Raw genomic sequence first — 20,619 nt, forward strand, 5'->3', positions numbered from 1 at the left:
GTTGAGTTAGCTTTAATGAGGTACGTTTGAAGGTGATTCAGAGATAATGCTCAGATTTCAGATGAAGCTGTCATTGCCTGGGCAGAAAGATGATTTAGACAGTTGACCCTTTTGTAAATGTGAAGTTCTTGAAACAGAAAAATGTCTTGGATATTTTTGCCATATTTTTTGTATAAGTGTCTGTTGACTAGTTTGTAAAATTCCATTTCATAATCAGAGAATAACAGTCCTTGAATTTCTGTAATGATGGGCCAGCATTTCTTTTCCCTTTTCTATTTCTTTTAAAGTCATGTGCTTCAGAAACAGGAGGCAGGGGTGTGGTATGTTAAGAGCATGAGATTTGTGGAGTTGGATTGTTGGCTGTAATGCTCACCAGCTGTGTGGCTTTGGAAAAGTCTCTTAACCTTTCTGAGGTTAACTTTTTTACCTGTAAAGTAGGCACAGTGAGGGCTGCTGGAGAGGAAGTAAGGTGTGTATGACAGTGTCATGTATGGCATCTCGCCCAGGTCTTTCCCACATTGGTAAATGTGCCTTTCATTTTGTTTTGTGTTTTGAAAGAAAGAGGAGTGAAGGAGGGAGAGATTACCATGCCATGATATATATATGAAAGCTGTAGGAGCTAGGGTAAAAGTTGTTTTAAAAAGAAATTGTAGGATGAATCCAAACTGAGACACATTATAGTAAAACGGAGGAACACCAAAGGCAGAGTCTCAACAACAAGAAGAGAGAAATAACAAAATCACAACCGTGAGAATGACTCTTAGCTGACTTCTCACCAGTAACTGCAGATTCTGGAAGACAGTGGGATGGAGTCCTAAGGGAAAGGAACTCTGAACCCGGAATTCCACACCCAGTGGAGCTATCATTGAACAGTGAGAATAAAATGTAGACCAAGACCAAGAGAGTTTACCATTCACTTACTTACAGGAGAACTGAAGTGTGTAGTTTAGTCAGAATAATGGAAGCACCCACTGTAATTTAAACTCCACGAGTGCAGGGATTTTGTGTTGTTCACTTCTCTGTCACTAGCGCCTAGAACAAGGCTGGCGTGGTGCAGCTAAGCATTCAGCAGTATTTGTTGAATGAGTTAATTTAATGAATAAAAAGGAAATATGAGAAGGAAGGCTTGAGGTCAATAATGAGCACAGAAATTGGTAAATATGTTTGTAAATCAAAGGATTGACCATTTAGACACAAGACAGTAGAATTGGGGGGTAGTTAAAAACAAGATGGAGCAAAGCCCCGGAGCACTTGAACACAGAAGGTGGAGAGGTGTCCTGAGGGGATGGCAGGAGGTGTTGCTTATCTTAGATTTGTAAAGACAGGGGTGTGTGTGAGCGTTTTTGAATGACTACTAAATGCAGGGATAGAAAGCACCGCTTCCCATAAGTATAAAGAGAAAAGAAATACAGAAAACCAGATAAGTAAAAACTCAGGAAAATGGGTCTAGTGGAAGCAAAAGAAAGGAGAACAACAAAAATCATGTCGGAAATCACAAAATAAGATGTAGCAATTTGTCCCCAAATAGCAGTAATTACAGTAAATGCAAAATAGATTATACTAGTTAAAAGAAAGATTCTCTGATTGAATAGTTTTTAAAAAATCATACTGTGGGGCTTCCCTGGTGGCGCAGTGGTTGAGAATCTGCCTGCCAATGCAGGGGACACGGGTTCGGGCCCTGATCTGGGAAGATCCCACATGCCGCGGAGCAACTAGGCCCGTGAGCCACAATTACTGAGCCTGCGCGTCTGGAGCCTGTGCTCCGCAACAAGAGAGGCCGCGATAGTGAGAGGCCCGCGCACCGCGATGAGGAGTGGCCCCCGCTTCCCGCAACTGGAGCAGGCCCTTGCACAGAAACGAAGACTCAACACAGCCAAGAATAAAAATATTAAAAAAAAAAAAAAATCATACTGTGTATTGTTTTCAAAGGGCAAACCTAAAACATAAATACCCAGGAATTTTGAAAGTATGTAAAGTGTTAGAAGAAGATCCACCAGGCAAATAATAAGCAAATGAAAACTGGTATAGGAATATTGGTATTAAGCAAATAGACTTGAAAGCATAAAAACATTATTAGAAATAAAGAGAGCCTTCAATTATAAAAGGAAGAGTATCAATATACATCTAATGATTTAGTCTCAAAATCTATAACACCAAAATAAGCAGGAGTGGGTGCGTCCATGGGTTTCACATGACAGAGGGTTCAGTTGTACCCTGGAAACTGATGTGAGATAGAGTCATGGGATAAGAAAGCAAACTGCACTTCAGTCCTGTTCAGGGAAAATGCCTTTAAAAAGTTATCTCCTTTACACTGTAAAAGTCTCTGTATGTAAAGTAAAAGTGACAACCCAGCCTTCTGCATTCTTGATCTTAGAAGCGGGATGGAAGAGGCTCTGTGTTCAGCGGCCTTGCCGCACCGGGATGGGTCTCTGGATTTTTCTTTTCTGCATTACGTGTGATGTCCCTACTTTAGGTTGCTGGAAAATATTTTGCCTTCCTCTCGTAGCAGAAGAAATGTGGGAAATGTGTTCCATCTCCCCTTGATTTTTCCATAAGATAAGCTACTGCTGTAGCCATGTGGTTTGAGGATGGATGTGAGATTTGGATCCTCTGAGCAAAGACTTCAGGCACCAATGAATCTAAGAGGCGGGACTGCAAACAACCAGACCCAGAGGAGACTCCTGCCCCGAGTAGCAAGTTCACCCGTGACCGTGGGCTCGACCGCCCCGGCCCCCGCCTCACACCTTCCCGAGCGTGTTCCAGTGTGAAGGCTCTGGCCTGCCGAGTGTCCTCCTGTGGATCCAGCACCTGTTGACCCCTCCCTTTAATTCCTGTGGTGCCTTCTGTGGCGACCCTCGCCCTATCTTTTCATGGTAATCTTACTTCTTCAGATCTAAGATGACAATCAAAGCCGTCAACACAGGGGCTCGGGGCAGCAAGAGGGAGACACTTTCTTTGTAGGACACGTTTGCGTCTTGAGGTTTCTAGGGTGAGCCCCAGAGCGGAGGGAGGACTGCCTTTACCCCTGGTTCAGAGAAAGGCAGGGGCCTGTCAGCTCCCGCTGTTCCCCGGCCGAGTCTCGCTGCTTTCTTATCATCTTTGGCACATTGACCCTGGGACTCTAAGGGGTACCTGGCCCTCTTTTCCTTAAATTGAAAGTCCTTAAGCCCGAGTCTGAACTGTGCATGAAAAAACAAAAACCTTCAATGTAGGCACGTTTTGCTCACTTTGCAAACATCTGCGCCCAGTTTCCCTCCCTCTGGTCTTCATACCATCACCAGTCGTGTGCCAGGGGTTCATTCTGCCAGGGCCTGGGGAGCTACGCACAGACACCCAGCCTCCCCTCTCTGCGGGCCTCCCTCCTTTGCAAACCCGCCGGGGGGCAGGCTCTGAGCGCTCCGCCCTGGACCTGGCCCTGTGCTCATTTCCACCCCCTGCCGGGACCTGGCCCCTCACTTCTGGCCTCTTGGCCCAGCATCTCCAGCTTCTCCTTCTCTTAGTTCTTTTCCTTCTGGCATGAAATGTTTATAGGCCCTCCCGTCTCTTGGAGAATGTCGCTTGATGCTGGTGCATGTTTTAGATACCGCTGGTTCAGAGGGAGTGCTGTGCACTTTACCTCCGCATCGCCCCTGGCGCCGGCCGTCCGGTGTCTGCGTCTCTGGCTGATAAAACTGTAGGCAGGAGGCACCCAGGGACGTGCCGTTGCCCAGAGTGGGCATTCAGCAGTCTGTCGTGGTTGGCTGTGAAGGGGACCAGCCCCTCATGTATGACGAATCCCCTCCACTTGCCTTAGGGCGAAAGTCTCTGATCTTTTCTGTCCACAGACACGCGTCCACCTCAGTGTGTGTCGTGTGACAGGTCCCGAGTGGTCCCTGATGGGCTCTGGAGTCCGGTGCTCGCCGCCCGCGTACCTGCAGATACTGCGCATCACAGACCTGCTTCAGGCTGGTTCTGAAAGGAACGTGCCCTGCCTCCGTACACCGGGGGGCCACCCTGGACCCCTCTACGATAAGAACAGATTAAACGTAGTAAGCTGGGAGGGGGCTGTAGACCTGAAGAAATAGAGTGGGCTTCTCTCTCTAGGCCCCCCAGCTTGTTTAATAAAGATTCTTTGAGGGGCCTAAGAGGGAGGAGGGTAGCATTTTAAGCCAGGAGCGGTCTGGCCTGTGAAGTGGCTCCGCAAGGAGCCGCGCTTTATTAAGACCACGTGCAGCAGATCCGGGCTGGACAGACAGTGGCCTGGGTATCGAGCCAAATCACGCTCTGTGTTTGTAGCTTCATTCATGGAAAGCTGTCTGCCTCTTCCCAGAGAAGACGATGACATCAGTCTTGCTCTGGTGCAGGGGGCGAGGCCACTGGAGGGAATGCCTTCCCCACCTTTCCTTCTCCACCCTCCTGTCTTCGATTGCTTTCTGTCAAAACAAAGTATAATACCAGTCCTATGGCAGAGGGAGATCTACGGTCATGCTTTAGATGTATGTATTTTTTGGACAGAATGGCCTTTGGAGGCACCTTAAAAATAGGAACAGAGGCATCTTTAGTGCTTAATAAAGAGCCTTTTCTCATTTTCTGAAACATACTCACAAAGGTAAAACACATTTTGGGTTTAGGGAAAAGAAATTTCTTTTTCATGGTTAAGTTTAAGGTGAGTTAGTGTGTGTCTTGGGGTTGTGTTTTGAAGGGTCCTTTGTAAAATGAATTCTAAATTGTCTCGACAATCTTTAGTTTCAAGATACTGAATTAGCAGTTTATTTAATGAGTTATTCTTAAAGTCAACTTCTTCAAAACATGACATGGTAAAGTAACATGACAGATTCAGAAAGGAAGTGTCAAAAGTCTTACGGTTGAATTCATTTAAGACCTACTAAATATAGATTATTCTGTAGAACAGTTCTAGTGTTCTGAGAAGGGGGAACCCGAAAAGAGCCTCTTGTGTACTTGGTGGCAGCGAGTTGTGCAGCCGGTGTGACTTCTGCAGGCCCTCGACTTCGCGGCGAGGCCCCTGATCTCGGGCTGTTTCAGACACTGCTAGAGCCACATCAGGAAGTGTTGGACCATTTTGGCACACAGTTCGGCAGACCCGAGAACCTCCTTGTGACTAATGTGAAGATGCATTCCTTCTTTATGTTGTACCGTGATTCTTGAGTAGATAGATCCTATCCAATGACTCCGTGCTGATGAATTTCTAGAGCGTGGCAGATGGAGCCACGGTGCATGTTCACGCAGGAGCTTTAAAAAAGAAATTAACAACGCTTTCCACGTGAAGCTTTTTGCAAATGACTCTGGGAAAGGAAGGTGCTCTTTGACAGTCACCTGCTCTTTTACCTTCTAAATAATCGTCCAAGTTTAATGTCCCTTTTTAGATTTAAAAAGCTATGAGTACAGCAGCCAGGAAAGCTGAGAACATTCTGGTTCAAGGAAGAAGCTGGTTTCAAGAGCACAGAAGATTTCTCTAATAGGAGTCAATACATCTCTGGCGTAGCATCTTCCCGTAGGTGCCTTCTCTCATGTCTGCTTGTCCCCTGGGATTCAGATCACCTTCCAGAGATGTAAACATCTCGAAGTTGTTCTCCAGGAAGCCATTTCTGTCAGTAACTTTTTTTGTGTGCGATATAATTAACTTGTCTTCCAGGATAAAGAAGTGTGGCATTCAGGAAAGCAGGAGACCTTAAACATTCATTCTGGATTTTTAGAAGCAAATCAGGCCAGTTCTCTAACCCCCGGGGTCTCTCCTGAACTCATGCATCTTTTGCAGGGAGGGTGCCCTGAGCACAGCACGTGGGCACTTTCGGCACACCTGCAATTCAGGCGTGACATGCTTGTGTTTTCCTCCTTTCCTGTCTTTCCTAAGATCAAGAAAACCCATCTGTTTTTTTTTTTTGTTTTTTTTTTTTTTACCAGTTTCTAAATATAGCCTCTGGCCCTCTTGGGTAAGACCCAGGCTGTAGCTGTTGTGGATTGTAGGGAGGAGAAGGTCTGATCCTCCTTTGAAAAGGCTCTTGTGTTTCTTGAGACCTAGGACATTGTGCAATTTTAATTTACTTCTCAAGAAAATAGGAAACTCTTTGGGCGCACCCCGGCCTGGCCCTGCAGTATCTCCTTCAGTCCTCGCTGCAGGGATTGGTACCCCACCCCATGGACCAGGAACTGGGCCCCGGGGGAGATGCCCTGGGGACAGGGCAGTGGGTGGAAGAGGGGAGTCCAGTCTCTTCAGACTCAGAAACAGCCTGCTTTACCTGACACCTCCTCCCTGCTGTAAGTCTAAGATTGAGTGACTCAACCTTCCCTTTTGAGAGGACCCCTGGCCGAGGCCTTTGTTTTTGGGACAGTCCCAGCTCTTCTGACTGCTGGCTGAGTTTTTGCACCTCTTTGTCTTGGTGTCCTGGCTTATAAAGTAGAAGTGAAATCGTGTCCTTGTCACAGGGCTGCTTCGGGGCACAGAGCAAGTGCTCCAAAGCTAGCATTTCTCATCCGTATGTTTGTGAACACACGGAGATCTATTTCTTCCACGGCCAAAGGATCCAGGGTAGGTTCTGTGCACAGGGAGGCCTTGGCCTTGGGTTTCAGAGAGGCCACGGCTGACCCTAGCTCCGCCAGCACCTACTGCTGTGCTGAGGGAGAGTCACGGAGTCCCTCCTACTGGCTCAGGGTCTTCAGGTGTAAAATGAGAGGTGAGACAAAATGAGTGCTGTTTCGTGTCCCAGATCATTCAGAAATGCAGTTCTTCCTTTGGGACGTTGATTGTTGTAACTGTCTTTACCTGCTGGCCAAGAGGCGGAAAGCTTTCAGAATTGGCATGTGTTGGGAGGCTCTGTCACCTGCAGATCCGCTTACTAAACTCGAGAGGGAAGCGGCTTCACGGCTGTAGCGACAACAGATGCGAAAACAGGACTCGGCTCGTAGCAGGTGTGTGCGTGCACCGTGCAGCGTGCTAAACTGTCGGCTCCGTCCAGCACCGAGGCCCGTCGTGCCTCTGCTCAGAGCTGCCGAGCACGGTCCTGGGAGGCCCCGCAGGGAAGCGTGGATCCCCCTAAAGCCACCGTCCCCGGGAGTGTCACCTCACTGTGCGGCCTCTGATGAGCAGAGACCTCTGGGGGCAGCGTGTATGCAGAACCTGCCCAGGAGGAGCCTTGAGGCTCGTAGCTGCCCATCGCGAGGAGAGCTTTCTCTGTGCCCAGGGGCTGCGCTGAGGGGCCGGGGGCCAGCCTCCCAGGAGGGAAGGACTAGGTCAGGGGTCCGCAAGCGGTACCGGTCTGCGGCCTGTTGGGAACGGGAGGTGAGCGGCGGGCGAGTGAAGCTTCCTCCGCCGCCCCCATCGCTCGCAGGACCGCCTGACCATCCTCCCTCCATCCCCCCGCCCCGTCCGTGGAAAAAGCGTCTTCCACGAAACCGGTCCCTGGTGCCACAAAGGTTGGGGACCGCTGGACTAGGTGACAGAATCTGTGGACAGTGCTCCGGACCTGTTCCCTAGGTGGAGGCTGGTTTTCAGAAATCTGCTCTCTGTGTGTGTGTGTACATATATACACATACATCTTTTTAATAAACTTTTTTAGACAACTTCTGGATTTACAGAAAAATGGTGAAGATGATACGGAGAATTCTCATACCCTGCACCCAGTTTCCCCTGTTATCAAAACTCACACCGTTCATTAGTGCGGTACATTTGTTATCATTAATAAGCTAACATTGATCTGATGTCATACTAATAATATATAATATTATACAAATGTAATACTGAACCGATACTGTTAGGATTAGTAACTAATACTGATGAACTGAGGTCCGTACTTTGTTCAGGTTCCCTTCGTTTCTCCCCGTTTGGGGCCCCGTCCAGGATCCACGCTGCACGTGGTTGTGAGGCCTCCTGAGGCCCCTCTTGGCCCCGACACTTTCCGTCGCTCTTTTTTGTGTCGTCGTCGATGGCTTCCCCATCCCTCCCTCATCATTACCCCGTTGCTGTGATTCTCATTCGTAGTTTAACTCCTCCCTCGTCCATCCGGCCACAAGGAGGGGTGATCCTCTCCAGCCTGGGGCTGCGGGTCACCACGTCGGCGACACCCAGGTACTGACGTGACAGCCTTTCTGTCCTGTCCCGCGGAACCTCCCAGGTGGTTTGATAATCTGCGTGAAGGGCTTCTTGTCACAAAGTCACCACTGGCAGGTTGCCAGACTGCCCCGCAGGGGATGTGGAGGCCCAGAGTCGCACAGGACGGAGAGTGGACTTTTCTGAAAAGTGCTTTTGTTGTTCCAGAGCGCTTTTGAAGTGGGCACGTTCACTGTCCGCTCTGCACAGGAATCAGGACAGCTTAGCTTCCCAGTGGGTCACGGTGAATATATACAAAACCCTTTAACTGTGCATTGAAGCTCTGCAGTCAGATTGGGAATGACTGTGCTTTTCAAATGATGCCACATAATTGATTTCGAAGACTATGTAAAGTGTGCACATAGGCATTTTCCGAGTCTGGCCATGTCGGTCAGTCTTACGGGGCTCTTTGACATCTCTCCCATCATTTCTCGGAGTTCTGAAGGATCCTTTGTTAATAGTGCAGAACGTTCTCGTGAGACTTGGATAGTACCAAGAAAGAAGAGTCCCCTGAAGATGGTTTTCCAGAGGGACAGGGGGACGGGGGTGACTGTCAGCCCTGCAGCGTGTGAAGCAGGGCTGCCTGAGCCACCGTGGTGAGGGGTGAGCTGAACAACACACTGGGTTGTTGAAAGCCAGGGCCCCTGAGTCAGACCTGGCTGCGTCCCGCTTCACCACCTGCCAGCCTTGGCCTCTGAGTCTTGACATTGCCCTCCTGGCCTCAGTCCGCTGACCTGTAAAAGGGGCTGTGGTTAGGATCAGACAGCTCAGTGCGGGGGAGGCCCTTAGACCCACGCCCAGTAAGTGCTCGTGCCAGGGGCACACTTGGAGCCGTCAGCCTATGCTGGTGACGAAGAGCAGACCGCCCTCCAGCTGGTCTTTATTGTCACGTTTAAATCCCCTGTCGACACTGTACCCCCTTAGAGCCTGCCCAGGACGGGCCGCTCCACCCACCCCAGCCTGACGCTTGGGCCTCGCGTGCTCCGTAAGCGTGCGTCAGCATCATTTTTGAGATCACCTCATACTTGTCACACTGAATGTTAACTCTGCTGTAAAATTTTTTTAAACTTGCAGAAAAGTTGGAAATACAGCACAAAGAACCTACCCTCCACGCTAAACCATTGACCTGAGTGTGTGTTTCCTACCAAAGAGGACATTCTGCTATACAGCCATAATACCGCCATCAAAATCAGGAAATTAACACTGACACATGACTACCTTCTAACCCTCAGACCACGATATCCTTCATAGCTAACGGATCCAGTGTAGAACCACCTGTGACATTTGGTCGTCACATCTCTTAGTGTCCTTCAGCCTAGAGTCGCTCCTTGGTCCTTCCTTAACTCCTGTGACATGACATTTTGGAAAATCTGAGGCCCGTTGTTTTGGAGAATGCCCCTCACTTTGGGTTTGTTTGATGCTGCCTCATGGTGGTACTCTGGTTATACGTCTTCGGCAGGTGTATCCAGGAGTGCTGCCGTGTTCCTAACTCTGTCCCTTCAAGGGTTGCACAGATTAATCTGTCCTGTTACCTGTGGTGTCCACTTTGATCCCTGGGTTAAGGTGGTGTCTGCCAGATGTCTCCGTTGTAAAGTGAGTCGTTCCCCCTTTGTAATTAGCAAGTACTTTGCGGGGAGGTACTTTGAAATTCTATAACTATGCCGTCCGTCATCCAGTTTTACTTTCTGTGTCAGTCGGGACTCCTGGTTTCCTATTGAGTGGATGGATTATCCTCCATCGCCGTCACTGTTTCCTCTGATGCTCAGCTTGTCCCTCGTTTGGCCAACCTGCACCTCCTCAAGCTGGCTTCTCTCTCCTGTCCGCATTGTTCTTGGGCTTCTCCTTGCTTTGGGGCATGCATGGTAAGATGTCTCAGACTCATCTTGTACTTTGTCTCACCCCAACCCTGGAATCCACCATTTCTCCACGGAGCCCTGGTTCCCTCCAGAGCAGAAAGGTGCTTACCAGTGGAGATCTGGGTACTACCATGCTTAGTGCTGTTGGGCCATTGCTGTTCCCAGGCCCTCTTGGTGGATGGGGGGTGGAGGAGGGCCATGAGGGCACGTGCACATTTACACACGTGTCTCTTGAAAACCGTGAACTTACATGGATCCTCCAATTCCAGTTCAGTGCTGCAGGGTTGACTCAAGTGTTCTCCTTCTTCATATTTGTAACTCCCTTCTCCAAAATGAGTAACCTGCCTCTCATTATCCTCGATGCATTGGCTTAGTAGGTTAATACCCCTGGAGGTCACCAGTCTCCACCTGGGAGGCTTCCCACTGCAGGGGCACCCCGTGCCCCATCAGGCTTGGACTCGCCACAGGGGCGCCCTCCGCACACCTGGGGCCACCCCCCGTACACCTGGGGCCACCCCCCGTCTCACCCATGAGGAGCCGACCCTGCTCGGCTGTGGGACTGAGATGCTGGGGAAGGAGAAGGACGAAGGGCTCAGCCAGTGTCTCACGGGGAGCCGCATGCCTCTTCTGGGCGTCTCGGGGCCCTGAACTCTGTTCTCTCCTGCACTGAGGTCCCCCACCTGGCTGGACTGCTCCCCACCCCCTCGGCAGCCCTCTCGCTAGCAGGTCCCTCGAACACTGTCGGGTCTCTAACAGACCTGTTGATTTGAGGAAGACATTTGCAGCCTCATTTATCAAGAATTAAAACAGAGTAATTTTCAGAGTATTTTAGACACCCATTGACACTCAACTCTCGGCTCTTTAAAACTCTGGCTACTTTATAGCCATTGTAGTTATTATTTCCTTTTTCTTTAAAAAACGTTTCCCCCGAAGTAGAGAAAAGATAAGCACAGAATTACTGATAAGTAGAAACATGTGAAAAGAGGCAGCAGCTTATGTTTGTTTGCAACGTAACTTTTTCACTTGATCTTGGGGAATTATCCTAAAGCGGTATATCATACTGAAAGACACAAAACTGGAACTCTGCACTCTGTCATAAAACCAGGAGAAAAAGTGAAGTGGGCATTTGTGGCTACGCGCTGTCTTCTGGCTACGCGGCAGCAAGAGGCCCAAAGCCCTTTATGAGTCACGAGACGGCCAGCAGCTGCCTGCAGATACCCCATCCCTGCCTCAGACGGAAGGGCTTTGCCGTGAGGTTGAGTTTAACAACCTCAAGCGAGAATGGAAAAGGCTGCTCATGGAGATGTTCTGAGCTCCTAAAATCATCTCTTGCCCTCCTCTTTTTTCTGTTTGATTTACAGAAAGGAACATCACACGCTGACTCTGTTCCAGTGTATTATGGCTCCCAGCCTGGCCAGTTTGTCTTTTATTCACCTTCTGTGTCTCTGAATGTTCTCTTGCACAGAACACATACACCAATGCGGATAAATTACTAGAAGCAGCAGAACAGCTGGCTCAGACTGGGGAATGTGACCCGGAAGAGATCTATCAGGCCGCCCATCAGCTCGAGGACCGGATACAAGATTTTGTTCGGCGAGTTGAGCAGCGGAAGATCCTGCTGGACATGTCGGTGTCCTTTCACACCCACGTGAAAGAGGTGAGGCATCCGGAGGCAGAGACGGAGCTCCGTCTGGAAGGGCCTTTGGACTCCGGGGGAGGAATGAGGATGGGCGTGATGTGAGAAAGCGGACCGGAGGTGGCCGTTTGCGCCGGTGGGGACAGGGCTGGCCTCCTTGCTGGCCGTCCTCGCCACCCGGGCACACGCGTGCCATTGCAGGGGGTGGCATCTGCCAGGAGCAGACCTGTGAGGGAGGGCGTGGCTGGGAGCTGTGGGCCAGGAGGGGAGCGGGGAAGACAGGAGCTGAAGGGGGTCCTTGGCGAGAGGCAGGGCACAGCCATTGTAGCAGAAATAGACGACCTGCCTTTTGGGCTCAGAGCTGTGGGACCTCCTTTCTGCCTGTTAGCCTGTCATGTGGCTGAAGTCCTGGCTGCCTTCTGATTTTATCAGGCTGTGCGGCTGCTCTCAGATACTCGCAGAAGTGCATTTTCCATAACGTTGAATTTAAACGTAGCAAAGCCAGCATGGCCTGATAATATTCACGTTACTGTCATAGGTATGCTATTCTGATAAACTTGTCTCAGGATAAGAGGTAATGTGTTATTTGGTAAATGGAAAACACGTTGGTATTAATTATACCTTGCATATATGTTATTCTTGTGAAAATTATAGTCCAGTATAAATTAAAAATGAAAAAAAAGAAAATCATAGGAAGTTACAATTGAAGAAACTATTACGTAGCTTTTGAGATAGAAGGATGTATAATAAAAACTAAAGTTTTCGGTAGGACTACAAATTAAGATGTCAACTTACTACATCTTATTTCTAAGGTGAAAAGAATTCTCCACTTCACAGCTCTTTATAAGTTGGAAATGAGGGGCCCTTTTAGGTAATTTGAGATTGAGTGCATGAAGACTGTAGTAACAGGCTAGGAAGAAGGAGCTGGGAAGAGTAAGACTATGAGAGACACTTGGAAGGGGCTAGGCCTGGCTTGCCTTGTTTAAAGGCATCCAAGATCAGGAACCAATGAAATTGTTTAAAGGAAAAGAACTTCACTGACAGATCCGGAATCTTGGGCAGTCAGTCCTCCACCAGGCCGTTTGACTTGAATGTTTGACTTCAGAACAGCCATCCTCACTTCCAAGTCTGAAACTTCGTGAGCCCAGGAAGATCGTGTAGGGAGCATATTTGGCCAATGGCCGGGACCCTGAGCAGCCCTTTCTACAAAGGGGCTGGTGCTTTGTGGACCCTGGACAGTTGTCAGAATAGAAAACTGACAGGAGTGGCTTCTTTTCCTGGTTTAATAATGCCACCACTGAGAAAGACTTCACGGTGTTTACAAAGAGACTGTTCTTTTCCAAGGAGACACGTTAAGTGGACATCGGTCCATGGCAGTTTCTGATGACGGGTGCATGTGTCACCAGTTCCCCGCTCAGCTCGAATCAAGCCACAACCACTAACTAGTCTCCCTGGCTCTGCAGCCCTGCCACCAAGGCATGTGAATTTGATTAGGTCATACCCTTGCTTTTGAACCATCAGAGATTCTGTGTGTATCTGGAGCACCAGCCTGAATCGCCTCATCCTCATGCTCTGGTCCCTGCAGTTACGTACTGCTTCCCTTCACTTCCCCAGGCAGAGTCAGCTGTGCCCCCTGCACTCTAGAACTCTCTTTACACACACCTGTTACAGCACCTGTTTTGGTATAGCTGTGTGTTACCCTCTCTTTCCCATCAGTACTCGTATGCCACCTCCTCTTTCTCTTACGCATTTTTACACCCTAGCCGAGAGGGAGAGAAGATGATGCCTGTGAAAAAGCAGGTTGTGCCTTTGTTCATTAAGCTGTGGCAGACAGAAAGCAGGCGAGGGGCTCTGTGCACCCCGGACCTTCCCGAGGGAGGCGCGGTGGGTGGGTATGGGGGCTGGCGGTCCTTATTCGGGCCGCAGGGAGCGCCGTGGGCCTGGACGGGCCCAGGAGGAGGGGCAGGCCGCTGGGCAGCGTTCACAGACTGAGCAGAGGGGAAGGGCAGCAGTGGCGGCAGGCCTGGAGTCTGGAGGTCGAGAGCCAGTGCTTGTATCCTGACGTTTGTCTGTGTCACAGGCCTTAGGAATATTCTTTAGCAGGATGCATGAAGATTTAACTTGCAGTTAGGACAAAGAAAGGCTCTTTCCATGAAGCATTATTTATGGCTTCAATCCCCTTTTCAACTTTGTTATGGTTCTCAAAAAGCAGGCGTTAAAGGAAACTAGAAGGAAAGCCTTTTACGAAAGCTGCTCTCCGGAGACTACGTTTGGGTTCACTGGTTTTTGTAACAGCAGCAGCATTTTTAAGGAAAAATCTTACAGTAGAAGCATTCCAGTTAGCAAACTATGGAGCCTGTTTTGTCCCTAGGCTTGGAAATTTATTGAAAAGTGAAAATACATTTTGTTTTCTCGACTTACGCTGTAGGAACTTCTGGTATGTATGAAGTTTGTAGACTGAGGAGAACTTAAAGCTGCTTTAAAGGCTAAGTGGTTCACCTTCACAACTGGAGAATTGTCAGTCCATTCATTCTTTCCTTTTTATATGAAAGACCATCACAGTAGCAGAGAAACTGGTATTTTACTGTGATTTGGTTCCTCTTAATCTCATGTGACCCCGAAGTGACCCGGGTCAGGGAAGGATTCGGTGACAGTTGGAGGCGGGGTACCTAGCAGGACACAAACACAAACATGCCCAGGTGACTGGGGGGGGGGGCAGAACTTGAGGGGAGCTGGCCACACACAGGCATGGAATGTTGTCTGATTCTTCCCCTCGACGTGCTTGGACTCCATTTTTAGCCTCAGCCATATTCTCGGTAGATTTATTTTTTCCTGACCAGCCCCAGAATCTTCCTCGGTCTCCTTTCTCTGGGCTGCACAAATGCCCTCGGACCCACCAGGATACTTGGTAGGTTTTATGCAGGAAGGGATGGCTTCTTCAGTTGCTGTGTTTTAAAACTTCATTTAGAACAAATTTGATTATGTGTTTTGAAACCAAATTAACTCCTTTTTTTAAAAAGTATTTTATTATTATTATTTCTTTATCTTTTGGCTGGACTGTGCAGGCTGCGGGATCTTCGTTCCCCAACCAGGGATCGAGCCCGAGCCCCTTGCAGTGGAAGTGCGGAGTCCTAACCACTGGACCGCCAGGGAGTTCCTAAACAAAATTAACTGTGAGAGGAGGACCAAGAGGAGGAAATCATGCTAATTAAATGTGTGCTTGCATCAAGTCACTAAGTATTTTAGCATATCAGATGAATGAAAAAGTGCTAGAAGATTTAAGTTATCAGAATTAATTTTCTCAAGAAGATCATACAATTTCAAATTACTTGGAGGGAGATAGAAAAAGCAAGTGGCCTTTTTCATTCAGGCGAATACGTGAAGCTTTTTAGAAGTTAGCTGTCAAAGGCTCTCCTGACGCGGAGGTTAACCTTCCTCACTCCCAGATGTTCGGCAGTGGTTTTAAGTCTCGCTTTATCCGGAGAGTAGCCCTTAGCCCTCTCTTTTTTGCAGTAAACTTCTGGCTCTCTGATGAGCAAGTAATACAAAGGTGATCTCATTAACAACCAACTTTGAAAAAGTGCCAGGTCAAGGTGATATCTGCTCAGTGTTGACTCAGATTGTTTTTAAGAATCACACCTGGGAGAAGGTTGGTGGTTTTAAGTCTCGTTGCAGACCAAGCACTTAGATTCAGCGTGGAGACCTTGGGCTCTACTCTCTTACCCCAGAGGACAGAAGGCAGATGCTTGTTCCCGGGAAGAGAGAAAAGAGGAACCCCCAGCTGACTCTTGAACAACATGGGTTTGAACTGCACAGGTCCACATACACGTGGCCGTTTTTCAGCAGTAAACTCTACAGTGCTACACGATCTGCGGGTATACAATCTCAGGTGTGGAGGAACCTCAGACATGGAGGGCTGACTATAAATCCTACGTGGATTTTTGACTGTGCGGAGGGTCGGCGCCCCTAACCCCCGCTTTTGTTCAAGGGTCATCTGGATTTTCACATGGGTGGCAAATATTTTATACCTTGAGGTTGAATACAGAAGGTGGTTGATAGAGGTTTCAGCCCAATTTCACCCTTAAACCCAGATTTGGAAGCATCCTGGGACCCTTTCCTCTTTTTTCTTTTTCTCTGAAAGAAGCCATGAGATGTTTAATCTCCTCTCAGAAGACCTGAAGACTGATAATCTGGCCTCTTTTTTTTTTTTTTTAATGTCTTTGAAGTAGTATTGTAGTATTAAGAAGGAATGCTGATTTCATTTTAGGAGAGTTTTTGGCCTCCTGTATTTTGTCCTGCTGTATCCCTCTCTTCCCTTCAGTGTTTCTAGCATTTTATTTGCATCCATTCTGATTATAATTCTCCCGTTATTAGGCCTTTGTTACCTGTCCTCCTTTCCTTTTCAATGCTCTTTGCACTGTTTGTTCATTCGTTCATTTACCCTTTCACTTACTCCTTTCAACGTGTCTCCCACAGCCAACTGTAACATACAGGGAGGGGGTATAAAAATGAATGACCAGTGGAAGAACATACTTCTGCTTCTGTGTGCATCACGTACTTTAGACACCTGTTGGTTTCTCTTGATAGAGGTTAAGCTACTTGAAGGCTGGAACCCTGTCTCACTTGTCTTCGTAGCCTGCCTCCCAGACTTAGCAAATACTCAGTCAGCTTGTGGGACAAATGATGTCTATTTCTAGTCCATCCTTCTGAGACTTAATGACAGAGGGACATAGTTCCATTTTCAGATATAGCAAAGGCATAATTATTTTCATCCATTCGTTCTCTTCAACTTCATTCTCAAAATTAGGTCCCGAGTTAATTGACAATTACCTTTGAAATGTGCAGGTTATTTGAGGCAACCGGGTGGCGACACTGAGTTCTCAGCCAGAGTTTATTTCTGGAATCGATTCAGTGGCCTCGAGCTGGTTTTTCTTCACTTGATTCCCAGAAACCATGGTTTCCCAGGAAAGATCATTTCCACTTGAATGGGGCTGTGATTCTTGCTGGGTTACGTAAAGAAGCCTTTTGGTTCTGCTTCTGCAAACTTACACACTGAACTGGGACAAATGTTTGTTTGGGGTGATGCCTGGGAAAAGAGGAACCTTTCATTTTATTCAGAAGTCAAAAATAAAGGCCTCCCAAGCACCTGGCGGTTTTTTGGTCACAGCATACCAGCCTGGCTTCATTTTCATGCCTAACGGTTAGGCAGGCAGACCTCTTTCTTTACACCCGGGCCAGCGCCCAGCTCTCCCCGGGGAGGAGGGAGAGCGCCGTCCGGATCTCGCCCTGTAGTGGGTGGCGGGTTACGAGGTGCTCGCCACTCCTCTCCTCCGGGTGTGGAGCTTCCCAGCTGCGTCTCCCGCCATCCTCACTGAGTTTGAAAACATACCCAGTGCCTTTTCAACCAGCCACCACTCAAAGGGCCCGGATTCCTTTTCTCTTCTTCCCCCGTGGAGCTGGAGGACCAACCAGTCAGGCATCTGCCAGGTAAACTAATTCAGGAAACTTGACTACAGGTAGCTGGTGCTCCCCGTGGAGACCAGCTGCCCTCTGACGGATCTCGGGATCATTGGCAGTCGTGATGCAGAGCTGTTCAGGACGCCCAGCTTTCCAGAGAAGCCCTGTGGCTGTTCTGCACGGCACGACTCTCGGCGGGGGGGGGGGGGGGGGGGCACAGCCTCCTCGGGGTGATCCCAGCCTCTCGGCATCGGGTTCTTCCAGATCCCTTCTGTCTCCTATGCAAAGATCTCTAAAATTTGGTTTCCAACTTTCAAGCCTTTTATTTTGACCTTCTCAGCTGGATTTTACTGATGACTCATCTCTCTGTATTCTCTAAAATGATTTGGATTTTTGTGCATTCCTATGTATGGGTGATACCTTTAAACATATTTCCCAGCTTTTTTTAAAAAAAACTTTTTATTTTGAAATATTTATAATCCCTGAAAGCTGGGAAAAAAAGAAACAGACAAGGGGGTCCCTGCACCCTTCTCCCAGCCTCCCCCCAGGGGTCACATCTCGCATAACCACGAGCACTTGCAAAGCAGGAGAGTGGCTTTGCCACACTCCCCAGAGCTTATTCCTAGATTCCACTTTCCCCAGATGTGCAGTGCATGCACTCACGTGTGTGTGTGTGTGTGTTCGCGTGCGCACGCATGCTTAGCTTCGTGAGATTTTATCGTGTGTAGATTCGTGTAACCACCACCAGTTGGAATGTACAGAGTCAGGCAGAATCGTCCCATCACCAGCGGGCTCCCTTCTGCCGCCTCCTTATACCCATGCCTGACCCCTACCCCCTGGCAACCATTAGTCTGTTGTTCTCCATCTCTGTTATTGTACTTCAAAAATGTTCCATAAATGGAATCATACAATATGTACCTTTTTGAGATTGGCTTTTTCTACTCAGCAAAATTCCCCTGAGACCCATGCCTGTTGTTGCGTGTGTCAGTACTTTATTGCTGAGTAGTATTTCATGGTTTGGGTGTATCACAGTTTCTTAACTATTTATCCTTTAAAGGACAGTTGGGATATTGTCAAGTTTTGGCTTTTCCAAAAAGAGAAGCTGTGGACCTTCATGTACAGGTTTTTGCATGAACTTAAGTTTTCACGTCTCTGGGATAAATGCCCAAGAGTGCAACTGCCAGGTCCTCTGGTAGACGCATTGTTCTAAAAGGAACTGCCAAACTTTTCCAGAATGCCTGTACCATTTTACACTCCCAGTAGCAATGTATGAGTGACCTCTAGCTTTTAACATCTCAGAAGTCCAGTGGGAAAGGTTAAGATCAAATGCATAATATTTTAGGAAGTAAAGTTTACCTCCTATGATCAAATCTCGATAATTTTTATGTTAATATTCAATTCCTTAGATGAACTCTCTAGATACACTCTTAAATGTTTGATTTCTTTAGCTTGTTTATCTGATGTAGACAGAAACAAGCAATTAAATGGCCACAAGACAGAGAAAGCAAGAGGAAACTCAGGGCCTAGAACCATCTACTACATCATCGCCCCTTGCAAGAGTGAGCATTGGATTTGACTTTGGTTTCAAAGTCAATATTCAGTTGCTACCTACTGCTCTGGCAATTATGCCTTCACATAGATTGTGGTATCTGGGTTTTTTTTTTAAACTTTGGGTTTGTTTGTTTATTTATTTATTTATTTATTTATTTATTTATGGCTGTGTTGGGTCTTCGTTTCTGTGCGAGGGCTTTCTCTAGTTGCAGCAAGTGGGGGCCACTCTTCATCGCGGTGCGCGGGCCTCTCACTGTCGCGGCCTCTCTTGTTGCGGAGCACAGGCTCCAATCGCGCAGGCTCAGTAATTGTGGCTCACGGGCCTAGTTGCTCCGCGGCATGTGGGATCTCCCCAGACCAGGGCTCGAACCCGTGTCCCCTGCATTGGCAGGCAGATTCTCAACCACTGTGCCACCAGGGAAGCCCGTATCTGGTATTTAAAAAAAAGAAATAGGTGGTCTTCCCATAGGTGGGAATATCCAAAAAAATAGATCTAATCATTTATGCTTTCTTTCTGTTAAAATATAATCTTTATTAAAATAATTAAGAAAGTATACTGTAGTGTAGCACATCCCCTTACTTAACTGGCTGAGTGATCTGGGACAGGCTGCTCTGTGGTGCCTCAGCTTTCTCTCTGCAGAATTGGGAATAACAGCATCTCTGAGGGCTGTGGACCAATTGGATGCAATTACACACTCACCATCCTAGCTGCCAATAAATGTCCTTGTTTTTCCTCCTCACCTGCCTTGTTGCTCGACAAATGATTGAAATATAAGACACAGAGGTATAAATACCTGGGTATGAATACTTGGGTATAATCCTGATACCTTCCTTACTCATCTTTGAGCAACAGGAACTGCTTAATCTGCTTCTGTTGCCCTTTCTCAGGGTGAGCGCCTCACTCTGAGCCTTCAGATGAGCAGTCGAGCCTTGCTGGGTGTACAGCTCCAGCGCTGCGTCCTCAGGGCAGAGGAGGCTGTGACAAGGAATCTTTGCTCATGGTTCCATCACATTGGCGTACATAGCTTTGTTCACATCACTAACGACTTTTGTTCCCAGCCAAAGCTGCAAAATAAATAAATTTTTTCACCAAGTAAATATCTGTAAAACATTTGGGTTGGCCAGTGGGGAAGAGGGATGTTATTATCTAAAAGGAAAATCCTTTTGTCAGTTTAGTTTAATTCATGTAAAGCTTTTTTTTTTTTTCCCTAGATAATGGTTTAAATTGATGAAGTTTCTGTTTCTTCTTATCGACCCCATATTTTGAGGCAGAGAAAATTTTTAGATCAAGAGAGAAATTAGAAGTTAGTGTGTAAAACTATAGGGAACTCTAATATGCCTGAAAGAATAGTCACTTAGTAGATGATTATTAAATGAATGAATTAATAATATACTATCTTATCTTTATTTGTAACTCACTATTACAGTGTGGACTAAACATATATCCCTGTGCACTAACTCCAGATTTTATCATTTCTTATTGAAGGGAGAGTCTAAATGTCTGCTTCTAAACGGAGAGTCGCAAACGTCTGCTTTAATTAATTAGTTGTTTGTAGATTGGCCTCAGTTAATGTAACCAGGAGGTGAGGCACTTGTACAGAAGTCCAGGGAATGCAACATTAGGTCTTAAAATGCCCAGCTGAAAATGGATGTATGTGTAATCTTGTTTACTTGTTAGACTTCTTTTTCGAGGGCATTTTAATATTTTGATACTCAGCTTCATAAACTAAATGTGATGGGGCTTCGGTTAATTGAGAGAAGTAAACTATGCATGTGTATTTCTGTCATGGACTATTTGTTACTGTTTATTGTTCTTATTGAATAAGTGGTAGAAAGAGTGATCACCAGCAATGTTTTGTCAGAAAGCTTAAAAGTTCTAGGTAAGCTGGGCCTATAGAGACTGAAAAGGCTTTTTGGGTTTTGTTGTTGTTTGTTTTCTCTTCCTTTTTATAAAGCACAAAATGCAGAACCACAGGATCAAGGAAGGGTTGGGCTTTCTGCTTGGGGCCCAGGATGTTGATGGATACAAGTTGATG

The 20,619-nt window shown here is 47.4% G+C and overlaps 1 protein-coding gene across 7 annotated transcripts in view; it reads left to right on the forward strand.

Moving 5' to 3' along the window:
- The window catches only part of TRIO (trio Rho guanine nucleotide exchange factor), a 373,499-nt gene that overhangs the window by 205,049 nt on the left and 147,831 nt on the right, over positions 1 to 20,619 (forward strand). For all 7 annotated transcript variants that reach the window (XM_082381867.1, XM_082381868.1, XM_082381865.1 and 4 more), the window contains one exon: positions 11,405 to 11,596. In XM_082381867.1, the coding sequence (XP_082237993.1) occupies positions 11,405 to 11,596 (192 nt within the window). The remainder of the gene's footprint in view (positions 1 to 11,404; positions 11,597 to 20,619) is intronic.

Source organism: Balaenoptera borealis, assembly GCF_965194805.1.
Source record: "Balaenoptera borealis genome assembly, chromosome: 2".
Taxonomy (NCBI): domain Eukaryota; kingdom Metazoa; phylum Chordata; class Mammalia; order Artiodactyla; family Balaenopteridae; genus Balaenoptera; species Balaenoptera borealis.